The sequence below is a fragment of the Otolemur garnettii genome, unplaced genomic scaffold (assembly GCF_000181295.1).
Source record: "Otolemur garnettii isolate 467f Iridium unplaced genomic scaffold, OtoGar3 scaffold00001, whole genome shotgun sequence".
In the NCBI taxonomy this organism is placed as follows: Eukaryota; Metazoa; Chordata; class Mammalia; order Primates; family Galagidae; genus Otolemur; species Otolemur garnettii.
Window position 1 is genome coordinate 16399761 of NW_003852396.1, and position 12684 is coordinate 16412444.

General features: G+C 46.5%; 1 protein-coding gene across 4 annotated transcripts in view; it reads left to right on the top strand.

Moving 5' to 3' along the window:
• ME3 (malic enzyme 3) overlaps positions 1 to 12684 on the top strand; it is a 202890-nt gene that overhangs the window by 173737 nt on the left and 16469 nt on the right. For all 4 annotated transcript variants that reach the window (XR_002771979.1, XM_003780841.1, XM_023510158.1 and 1 more), the window contains exon 8: positions 7555 to 7664. Coding sequence is in view for 3 of the 4 variants with exons in the window: in XM_003780841.1 (XP_003780889.1) it covers positions 7555 to 7664 (110 nt within the window). In the remaining variant the exon portion in view is untranslated. The remainder of the gene's footprint in view (positions 1 to 7554; positions 7665 to 12684) is intronic.

A 12684-nucleotide genomic window follows, 5' to 3' on the forward strand; every position in this document is an offset into this window, starting at 1 on the left:
ATGTTTATATACATAATCTCATTTAATTCTCACAACAAAAGTGGAAGAGAAGTATTATTATCCTACACTGTTATTAGTGAAGGCAGAAATTTGTGTTAAATAACTTGCCTAAGGTCGTACATTTATTAAGTGATGGAGCCACACCCATTTGATCTCAAAATTCTCTCCCCTTCCCCACACTCTGCCGTTCCGTTCCTCTTCTCTCTACATCCTTAACATCTCTTACCTAACACTTCCCTCCATTGCTGTCCCCAGTCCCTTACACCAGGACTTCACAATCTCTCACTATATCCCCAGATGTCCTCCCAACTGTCCGTCCCATTATCCACTCTGCTGCAGAGTGAACTTCTAAAACACATGCCACCTTCCTGCCTAGAAGCCCTGCCGTGGGTCCCCATTGCCCTCCAGAACATTTGGCCTTTTAATACAACATGTAAAGGAGTGGCCCCTGCGGTCCCCCCAGCCTCATCTCTCCCCACCTCCTCCCCTTTCTTACCCACCTCTGCCAAGATCCAGCTCTGTTTATTTTCCCACTGCTCCAGGAAGGGACGATATCCTCTCAGTCCATATGCATAGTCTGTCCCCTCTGCCTGAGATACCCTGATCCCTCCCCCATTCCCACTCACACAGGGTCTGTTGTGGGAACCTCTGCTCTTCCTTCAAACCTTGCCTTTGAGTCTCCTGCTCCATGAAGCCCTCACTGCCTCTGTCCCAGCAGAAATGCCTGCCCACTTTGAGGCTTCCCATCTACCTGGCACATCCCTTTATTACCCTTGCCACAGTGTGTTACAACAGCTTTTTTTTTCTTGTCTCCCCATGTGACAGTGAGATCATTGTATTTGCCTTTGCATTTTACTAGTCTTACAATCCCTTATTTATAGTGGATGCTTATAAATGTTTGTTGAGTGGAATTTTCATATCATACCTAGTGTAGCTCCTAGCACAAAGAAGATACCCTGCCCAACACATTTCCATAATTGAATTAAAAGAGATGGCAATAAATAATTATGATACAATGTTGCATATGCTGTTATAGATAGGTCCAAAATATCACAGCACCCCCTAGAAAAGAAGAATTAGCACTATCATAAGGGTAGGGAAAGAGATGAGTCAGGGAAGGCTTCCTAGAAGAGGTGACATTTGAGCTGGGCCTCACAGTCTAAGAAGGAGTTGACCTGAGCTAAAAGAGGCCTTCTAGGCAAAGAGAACCAGCTACCTAAGCAAAGACATGGGACTATGCACAGGCCCAGAGTGCTTGGGAAGCAGTCAAATGTGCAGGGAGTGGCACTTGTTGACATGGGTGTGTGTTGGGGTCAAAGTGAACACCACTTAAGGAATTTGGACATAACCCCAGAAGCTGCAGAAGCCCTCTTAGCATTTTCAGAAAGTAAAAATTTTCAGTTTTGCCTGCTCAAACTTGTGTTTAGAGAGAGAGAACGGATGGCTTGGGAGAGTAGGAATAAACTTGAAGGATGTGAGATCAGTCACTGCAGGATTATAGAAGTTGCAGTAATCCCAAAGAGAGATGGCTTTGCCTGGATCCGCCCCACCCCGCCTGCACAGAGTTCTTTCTGCATAGAATCATGTATCTCAAAATATGCCTCACCACAGGTGGGGAGAGCCGGGTGCAGCAGGGGAAGGTCTCTGGTCAAATAAGTTTAGAACTTTCTGGGTTCAACAGATTTAATGCAGGACTTTTCAGAGCCTTTCCTGTTGATAGGTGTTGTATTTGCTATATGGAAAATACAGAGTTTTCCAAACTTATTTGATCAAGGAACCTCTTTCTAAGACCATCTCAGTAGATTAGAGTTTAATGGAATATGTAAAGTAAAAAAAAAGATCTAGTGTTTTCATGATTCTGTAATTTCTAGTTCCTGGAAGGAAAAAATGTCCTTTTCCCTTGGGTTACAACTGATATTCCCACTGAACACACTGCTGTGGGAATCTCGTGTGTGTGTGTTTTGTTGAGGGGACAGAGTAGAGTCCCATGGAAATATGAGTGGTTGCTTTTAGTCATTCTATTTAGAGACAGGCTGAGCAAGTTCACCTCCTCCTCCCAGGTCCCTTGTGTTTATTCAGGCCTGAAAGAGGTCAGACCCAGGTGTTTGAAAAAGTGGCAGGTCCTGATCTATGGGAGAGAGAAAACAGGTCTGCAGCCCCTGGAATGTTCTGCTCCACCAACACCTTTCCCTCTGCATTTGGTCAACTAGCTGGGGGGAAGGGCAGAACAGCCATGTCTGTGAGAGGCTATACCACGGGTGGCAGGTGCCAGGTTCTGTTGATAGTGGCCTAGGTCTTGTCATACTTTTGCACACAGCTTACCAGGACTCCAGGGCCCAGGTCACCATTTGCAGGCATCCCCTTGCTAAGTGCTGGGGGGAAAATATCAAACATCTGGCCATCAGCATTGAGTGTTTAATTAACCCCTGGCCTTGGAAGGCCTTCCCTGGCAGCTCCAAGGCCATTTCCTAGCCGAGTCTCCAGATTGAGAAGTCTGGACAGTTCTGTGTATGGCTTGGGGCGGTGCCTTTCTCTCCAGTGCAGAAATTCTCCACTGGAGATGCATCAGATGTTCCTCGGCTGTTGCCAGGGCTGCAGGGTGAAGAGTTCAAAAGTGCAGAAGGGGACAGATAAGCAGGAACCCCAGGTAAGGGGCAGCTTCTGGTGGGACAGGACAGCAAGGCCACTGCCAGAGTAAAATCAGGAAACTTCCCAGAGCCCTGAGCAGAGCCCCAGGGGAGAGGTCCTTGAGGGTGGCCCCTCAGTTCTGCCCACCAGCTGGGCTGGTTTGTGTAAGCATAAGAAGGACTCTAAGACACTGACTCTCTGGATTTTCCTATGACATGGCCTGACCTCCCTGCTTTGGACAAGTAGAGCTAACTCAAAGTTCCCAGTGTATTAACTCCAGCCCTGTACATTAAGTAGCTCAGGCTACTCCTCCAGTGCTCTCAGACTAGAAAATTGGGGCCCAAAGAGAAAAAGGGGACTCAGCCAAGACTCCTAGTGTTTGTCAGAAACAAAGAAAGAGCTCAGTTTTTCTATCTCTCTGTTCGGTGTTTTCTTTACCACACAGCACTCTTTCCCAGTGAAGAAAGAAATCTAGCTTGATTACCTACTTAGCTTATCTTTTGCAAATCTGTATTGCCATGAAAACTAAACTAAGGCAGGTTCTAGAGTCAGATAGAGCCAGGTTCAATTCCAGCTCCACCACTCACCAAGAGCAACAGAGTAAATAGGCCCTGGGCAAATCATTTGACTTCTGTAGGTCAGGGTTCCTTCTCTGAAAACAGCACCTATATCAAAAGGTCACATGGAGATTAACTGACGTAATGTATGCAGAGTTCAGCATGATACCCAGCAGATAATAAACACTCAACAAAGGTTAGCTATTTTTGTTACCATTGTTCATAGTATTTTAATGAATATGAAAAGCAAATAATAATTAGCATTTCAGTTAGTGTTACAGGAATAGTCCATTTCCCTGTATTTGGATGTACATGGATGAATTGAGAACTTTTTTTTTTTTTTCACTAAGCCATTTAAATTTCCACTTTGAAATTTTGGTTTTGCAAGCTCAAAAAACTAAATTTCCACCAACTTTTTCATCCTAAAACATTCCATCCATCCTAAAGCATTATTGAACTACTGTATAGGCTCACCATAAGTGCTCACTAAATGTTTTCAGATGGATGGATGAGTGGATGATGGATGGATGGTTGAATGGATGGATGGATGGATGGATGGATGATGGATGGATGGATGGATGGATGATGGATGGATGGATGGATGGATGATGGATGGATGGATAATGGATGGATGGTTGAATGGATGGATGGATGGATGGATGGATGGATGATGGATGGATGGATGGATGGATGGATGGATGGATGATGGATGGATGGATGATGGATGGATGGATGATGGATGATGCTAAGACAGTGACTGAAGTGACCCCTTTGGCTCAGACTGGATAGTGGTTCAGTTTCCTAAAAAGCCATAACAGAGGCTGAGGGACTAGGATAACATAGTGAAGGGCCCAGAGGATTTGATGCAGACAGAGAGCAAGTGTAGTGGAAGTGAGGGGACGTGGAAGGAGAAACTACAGTCAGAGACTAAGGGGGTACAGTGTGAAATCCTAGGGTAGGAGCAGTTTCTGGTGACAAAACGTCCAGGGAGCAGTCATGGGGATGGGTGTCCAGGGTGGATAGGGAATCCAGAGGTCCTTAAACCCAACGAGTCCTAGGAATTCTAAGTCCACATTATGGGATAGGTGATCCACATGGCCTTTTATGTCATTCCAAGTTAGGATTAAAGTAACCTGAATTAAGGAGATTTTACCCTGTATTCCATCAAATTGCTCCATGGGAGGGAGGAGGATTTATTATTAAACTGAATTACATATGAAATAGTATCATGCACTGAACAAAAGAACTTATTTGTAATTCTGGCTTTATATTCACCTCATCGAATGAGGGGTGGTGTTGCTTAAAGCTTGTGTGTGTGTGTGAGTGGGGAGGGGGGAGAGACACAGAGAGACAGAGAACGTGCCTTACATTGTCTTGTTGTCTGACCTTTTCAGTATTTTAGCTCCAGGCCAGTTATGGAGCAACACTGAGAGTCTTGTAGGACTTATATATAGCAAAATGTCACAGCCACCAAAAACATTCCATTCCCCTCATCCCAATCCAAATACTTGAAATTCATACCCTGAACAAAAATTCCCAGTAAACGTTGGCCTGGCACCATGGCATTATATTTGTGCCTGGGAGGTTTCATTTGTCCTTTCTATTCCTAGTACAAGGGAAAGAGCTGGACAGTGGATCAAGAGACACAGTGGGCCTCTATCCCCTCCAGTTCTATGAGTGTGAATAAGAATTGTGCCAGAATGGCACTTGTGTTGGGCACTTCCCAGTCTACAGATCACCCCAGACTTTGGCTCATGACAGCGTATTACATACTTGGAGTTTGCTGGAAGTAGCTCTTCAGTTTTCTCACCACACACAGAAAAGGGCAACTCTGTGAGGTGATGGGCACGTTACTGAGCTTGGTTGTGGGAATCATTTCCTAATGTTCACATGTATCAAATCGACACACTGTGCACCTTAAATATATGCATTTTTTTGTCCATTATACCTTAATAAAGCTGGAGGGAAAAAAAGCACCCTCAGTTTATAACCCTCTCAACAGGCCACAGAAGTTAGCCAGGCCAGTATTATTGTGCCCATTGACACTTGAGAAACTGAGATGGAATCATGGAATCAAGTAATGAAGTAGCATGTGCAGATCACTGGGCTGTGTGTGGGAAGCCAGGTCAGGCCCACAGGCCTTCCGACCCACACCCAGCACTCTCAGGCCTGGACTGTGGCAATCCCCTGCCTCTGCATTTCTGCCCCATAACATGAACCCATCTCCGAAGACTCCCACTAGCAGCTCTGACCAGCTAAGGCTCTGGAAAGACCAGAGCAGGAAGAAATATTTGCCCACCAATTAGCATTTCTGCTAGACGGGATAAGCCATGCACAAAATTATGAGGTTGGAAAAATGTTTTCTGGGCCATTTCAGTGTTCCTCATTCCCTCAGAGCCAGCAGAAAGATGCCGCTGAAAACCCTGACTTCAGCATAATACAAGGTATCCATGTAACAAAATACAATGTAACAAAAACATTTATACCCCCTTAATATTTTGAATTTATTAAATTAAATTAAATTAAAGAAAGATGCCTCAATTAAGGAGTGCAAAAACACAGTTAAATAGAAGGAATGAGATCTAATGTTCAGTTGCACAATAGTCAACTTTAGTTAACCATTATTTATTGTTGTATATTTCGAAATAGCTAGAAGGGGAGATTTGGAATGATCTCAGCACAAAGAAGTGATACATGTTTGAGGTGACGGATAGCTCAGGTACTCAGATTTGATCATTACATGTTGCTTGCTTGTCTCAAAATAGTACATGTACCCCATAAATGTGTGTAACCTTTGTATCGTGAAAATTAAAAATAAATAAAATAAAGAAGTTAAAAGAAACACCAAGAGCATGGAAAGCTGGTCAAGTGGGTACCCCAGCCACCTTCTCTAACAAGGTAATACATTTTTTTACAGCTGTAGTTCATACCAGCTTGGAATGGCAGGCCACCTCTCCCTGTCATGTGCCTGGACACTCCTTACAGATCATTCAGGACATTTTTTTCTTAATGAACATGGCCTCAGATACTGTTAGTTATGAATTGAGCCATGAGATGAAAACTATTTTTTGTCCATATTAAGTAATTTTTAATAATTCATACCACTCTTGCTTCCAAAAAGACTAAGAGACATCAACAAAACTATCAAACAGCAGGATCAAAGAGCAAGAGTAGAATAAGAGGGGAATCTGTGTCCAGAAGTCCTAGGCTGATGGGATCTATTGCAAATGAGCAGAAATTTCACTCTCAGCTTCCTTTAATGCAAACGTTAAAAGGAAAAATAAGTTCTAAAATTCTAACAAACCTAGTCACGTTTTAGGGAGATCATGAAATCTAGGAGGCAATGCTAGCATAGATTTTTTTTTTTTTGAGACAAAGTCTCCCTCTGTCACCCAGGCTAGAGTGCCATAGCCTCAGTCTAGCTCACAGCAACCTCAAACTCCTGGGTGATCCTCCTGCCTCAGCCTCCCTAGTAGCTAAGACTACAGGTGCTGCCACAACACCCTGCCACAAGACTCCATTTTTATTTTTAGTAAAGATGGGGTCTCACTCTTGCTTAGGCTGGGCTAACATAAATTTTAAATGAGGCAGAGCAAGCAGTTTCACAGGCATTGTCCCCCCCCCCAAGCTAGTGTTTCTTCAATGACTCTAGACTGTCAGAATCAGAATCATCTGAGGTGCTTGTTAAAAATGTGGGTTCCTGACCCCTGCCCCACACTCACTGAGTGGGACTCCTTATAAGATGGGCCTGGTGACCTGTTTTTCAAACAAGCTTTTTAACTGATTCTTCTGTACCTGTAAGTTGGAGAATACATTCTCCAAGATATTAGTAGATGACAGTGGCTTAATGTAGTGGCTTTCCCAACCTTCCTTTTGTTTTACCAGGGAATAATGCTTGAACCCAGAGGGGTCTCTAGTAGAGAAACTCCAGGCCCCAGGCTCCAGCAGAGGAGATATTTTAGAGGCTGCAGAGGCTCCCCAGATACTTATGGTGGGGAAGCTGGGTTCTCTGCATGTCCCTGGAATGAGCTTTCTTTGGGAATCTCAGGCAGCCACAGACTATGGAGAAGGCAGGTCCACCTCAGTCCTCCTGGCACTTCTTGGGTTTCCCATGGCAGTTCATGGGAGCCACCAGGTCATATTAGCTATAGTATGTTGGTTTGGCTGACCACAGTGCCCTACTCTCTCCCTTCCCATCCTTGTCTATGATGGGTCAGGCAATTCAGGAGCCAGGCAGGTGGCAAAATTTCAAATGAAAGAACAGGTCACACATCCCTGGCCTGCACCTCCAGCTCCCCAGTGCAGACTGAGATCTGCCAGGAATATGCCTCAAGAGGGGTGGTGCATTCTTTCCTCTCCCTCCACATAGGTTTGGGATAAACTGCCTCGTCCAGTTTGAAGACTTTGCCAATGCCAACGCCTTCCGCCTGCTCAACAAATACCGCAACAAATACTGCATGTTCAATGATGACATCCAAGGTAGGTCCCGCCCACCTGACCTTTCCTGGAAGCTCACCAGGACGCCCAAGGGGAGGGGAAGGACTGTCAACCACATAGCTGTCTTGCTGCCAGCAGCTATTGAAGAAAGAACATTAAACTTGGATTCAACTCCTACTTGGCTAATCGCTTACCTCTGTAACCTTGAACAAGTCCCTTAACTTTGTTAAGCTTCAGTTTTCTTGACTACAAAATGGAGATCTTTGCTACTTCAGAGGTAGGTAAGAATTATGTGATGTAATATAGGTAAGAAATTCTAAACAATGTTATAATTTACTAGGTAGTTGAACTTGGACAAATCACTTCTCTGACCACAGTTTTATCATCTGTTCAATGGAGATGATAATAACTGCCTTGAAAGAGTATTGTGAAAGTTTAAAAAGCTAATGTATAGAAGGTACTAGAACATAAAACTCATTGGACCAAAACATCAGTCACCATAAAAATGACTTTCCCCAGCCATAAGAACTGGCTTTGGATTTTCCAAACACAAGGTGTATCCCTGTTGGGGAGACAGAAGGATTCCTTCTCTGAACTTGGCTGGAATGTGTGCTGCTCTGAATGATAACCCTGAGAGACGTTGGCACCAGGGACACAGAGCACATCAAAAGCCACATGCAGCATCTTCTAGTTCAGGGTCCATGCGGTTACCTATTCTACGGCCCAGAAATGGGAAGGCACTTTCTCCTTGCTGTAGAGGTGCTAATTTATAAAGGTGGAGTAGGAAGACTGGCCTCGCAGGAATTATCTCAACTGATCCAGGAATTTACAGGGGAGCATTGTGAGCCCAAAAGAAACCATGATAGGTCCACATAGGTTATTATTTAATAAATGAAGTTTTCCAAGCAAAATCTTTTCAAACGAAAGATCTATGTCAGGTAGAAAGAAGTTGGTATGGGCAGGTATTTGTCCTTGGGGATAAATGACTGGCTAAGTTCTTGTCTTGCAGCTGTTTCCTCTGGAGACTGAGAGATCATAACTTTTCATCAAGTTAATTAGGAATAGACTTAAGAGTACTCAAACCCAGGTAATAATAGCTAAGGTTTATAGCTGAATACTTCTTGTACATCAGGTACTGTTCTGAGCACTTGCTTAATCCTATGAGATATTAGCATCAATGAGCTGATAGCAGAAACTGAGGCACAGACAGAGTCAATAACTTTCATACCAGAAAGTGTAGAGTTGAGATTTGAGCCCAGGCATTTGGACTCCTAATTCCAAGTTCATGACTGTTCACCATACCATTCTCGGGTCTTATACTCATATTGCAAACAAAGTGCCGTTTTTCTCTCCATTGTCCACATTATAGGGTAGAAGAAATGTGACAGATGTCTTTTTTGTATTATCATAAATTTTTAAAATGCAAGATATCTAGGAGCACACTATTAGGTTCAAAATATATGACTTCTGGTCTAGAGAGTGGGTTCCCAGAGAGAGGAGAGACCCAGAAGGGGAAAGCTGGGGCATGGTAGCGCCCCCTGCTCCCCGGGGGTCTCCACCTTGCCCTGATGCCTGGGCCTGGGGCAGGTATCAGTAGGGCTAGCCCAGTGTCACCACACCAGGCAGGACACAGGCAGGGCAGTGTAGTGCCATCCAGGAAGACTGGCTAGGGGAGGAAAGCATTCTCTCAGGGCTGCCAGTCCCCTGACTGTCAGCCCAGCAGGCAGGGGTGTGTGTCCGGTCTCGGAGGATGCACCTGCCACTACCCAGCTTCCCCAGTATGCCACTCACACAAGTCAGCAGCTGGACAGCCAGCCCCCTGAGCCTACCAGGCTCTTAGGCTAGCGGGTAGAAGTGGAAAACAAGTCCATGTGGCCGGCACACCTGGTGCACAGTCTCCAGATGTACAGACACAGAGACAGCCACATGTATGTATGTCCTCATAAACACACACAGGAACACAGCCAGGCCTAAGGTCCCCCAGCCCCCATCTGCCCACACTGCTGCCAAAATGTGCTGCTGAGACAAAAATGTGACTCACCATGCTCCTTCCCTCATGAGAAAATTCACACTCCTTCACTGAAAACGTGAGACTCTGAGATCTCTCTATTCTCTGACCCCGCCTTCACTTTTACTCCTATGACTGCTGTACTGGTTATTCCTCTCTGCCTGTGGAAGTCCCGCTTACCCTTTCCCATTGTCTCTGCTACAGCATCGCCTACTCACCCTTCAAGACTCAGCTGTGGGCTCTACCGCCCAGGGGAGGCCCACATCAGCCCCTGCTCCCTGGTCTGATTTGGGTGACTGTCCCATGTTCGCCTCTGCTACCACCCTGTACCCCATATTGTGCTGTGTGCCTCCTCATGAAATGGCAAGCTTCCAGAAGCAGGGATCACATCTTGTCTATTCTTGTTCCCCAGCTCCCAGCACAGTGCCCGGCACATTCTAGATGATGGATGATGTCTACACACACAAACCTGTTCACATGGTCAGATACACACTCACCCCACATGCAAATGCACCCCCGTGTGCTCAGACACTCAGATGGATACACTTACTCACGTGTGTACTGCATGTATGCACACGGAGCTTTTGGTTTTTAATTAAATCAATCATTTGTTTAGACTTATTGATTTTTATGTCCTGCCTCTAGAGTCCTTTGCTCCCAAGCCAGGTGGGATAGTTTTCTGGGTCCCAAAACAAACAGAAGAAGAATTTCCCATTCTTTTCTCGAACATCAAAGACTAAAGCCTCCAATCTGGAAGTCGGGAGGAAAGCTGGCAAGCAGTGCCAGAAGGGCAATAGTGCTTGATCAGTGCAGCCTGGCATTTAGGTGTGAGTAACAAGAGTAAAGAAGTGGGCCTGGACATGCACCACCCAGGTCCTTCTACAAGGAGAGGCTTGTCACCCCAACTGACAGAAGGGTCGTCTATGCATCATGAAGCCTCAGCTTTAGAGAACCATCTGACCCACGGTCCTGCCCTGCTGGGCTGTTCTTACCCAGAGGCGAGGGAATACAAAGGCCAAACTATTTCAGCCCAGTGCAGGACAACTCAAGCTCCCTGTGAGGCTGGCTAAGGCTTTGGGGCCCCTGTGGAAGCTCAGCTCCCCCTCACCCATCCTGCTTCCTTCCCTTCCATCCCACAGGGCACTTCCTAAAAACATCCCTGACACTCCATATGTCTCAGAATCTGCTTCCCAGGAGACACAAACTGTGCCAAATAATATTTAACATGTGCGCAGAACTTTAGGTTTGAAAAGTGCTTTTCATCCACACTATCTCACAAGTTCCTGGCAACGTCCTCACCTTTCATGGGGGGACAGACATAGCAGCCCCACATCACTGATGAGAAAACTGAAGTCCAAGGAGTTAAAGGTCACAAATTCTCCACTCTCCCGTGTGTGTGTGTGTGTGTGTGTGTGTGTGTAAGAGAGGGGGGGGGAGAGAGAGAGAAAAAGAGAGAGAGAAATGTGATGAAGAGGGTCTTCTCATTAAGGACTAAATTCCAGACCTCTGTGAGTGTGGTGTCACTGCTCCCCGTCACCTGGCTGCTCTCATCTTCTCCTCCTCCTTGTCCCCATCCCTTCCTTGAACTCCTGCACAAACCCAAGAATTAGGCGCAGCAGCAAGGGAAGGGACTCGCCCATGGTCTGACTTGGGGGGAGCAGGACTACGGGGCTGTGATGTGTGTTCTCATTGCTTCGTGGGCAATGAGAAGACTGGTGAGAGCTTCCTGGACTAAGAGGCTGACCTGGAAGATCCAGCCCATGCTAGAATTGTCCCCCTTTATCTCTAAATGCAAAGTAAGGAAAAATAAATATAAGACTACATAGCTGTGCTGAGAAACAGGAGGGGAGTGCCTCTAAGCACAGCACTGAGGAGGGTTGGGCGGAGAGAGAGAGGGTGGGAGGAGGGAGCAGAGTGGAACCACAGAAAAAGGAAACCATGACCAGCCACACCGCACGTGGGAGCTGGGATGGATCCGGCCCACCCAGCAGGGCCTGGGGACACATTCCCAGAACCTGCCTGGAACCCATGTGTGGCAGAAGCTGAAACCCAGCAATGCATGTGACCAGAGACTAGGGCTGTGCTATCTGCTCTGGACCCCAGCCCAGCCTCACCTCTGCAGTGGAACAAGGAAAGACAGAACTGAGGGCTGAGCTCTGTGAGGGCAGGGCCGTGCCTGGGGCTGAGCAGGAGCCAGGGAACATTATCTGATCTGTCTCCTGGTTGGTCCCATTGGGCCATACACCTCAGAACCACTGACCCCACAGAGCTGGCCACAGGACTGAGTCTCAGGAATCCCCCCCCCCTTGACGGGAAAAGAGCTCTCCAGGGCTTCTGACCTCCCACCCAACTCAGACTCACACAAGGCCTCGGCCCAGGCCTGGCTGGTCCCACGAGCAGAGCTTCCGACGCACTGACTCATCGCTGGCAGCCTCTGCAGGAATTTTGGAAAGGCCGAGGCTCAGGTGACTTTTGTTGTTTCAGCTGGATCCAGAGTAGCATCTTTGCTCTTACAGAAGGACAGAGAGGCCTGAAAGGGGAAAGGAAGTGCCAAGCTGAGGGACAGGCCAGTTTTGCATTTGGGAAGGAAAGAGAGCCGCCCACAAGGAGCCAGGTCCAGGATGCTGCCAGCCTGGTGACAGCTCCTGACCTCCACATGCAAGCCAACAACACAGTGTGGCTGGACATGGAAAGGCCCATTGGCTCCCCCACTCCAAGGCATCCACCACCCCACCAGCCTTCCCTGGCCCTGCCTCATCTCCAGGCCACGTGACCTGTGAGGCTGCCTGTGCACTTTGTCAACACTTGTAAGTTTTAATTGTAAGCCAGAGTTCCTAACCAACATTGGACTGAGACAAGTCTAGGTCTGAACCCCCACTTTTCCTGCTTTGTGGCTTTGGCCAAAAGGCTTAAATTTCAAAGCCTTCTTCTCCTCGTCTGTAAAATGGACATAGAGGTTTAACAGCCTGCCTATCAACCAGTGTCACCAGAAAGGTCAGGCTATTTTTATAAGCCAGCATGTATTCTGGCTGATTGGACCTATGCCAATTCATT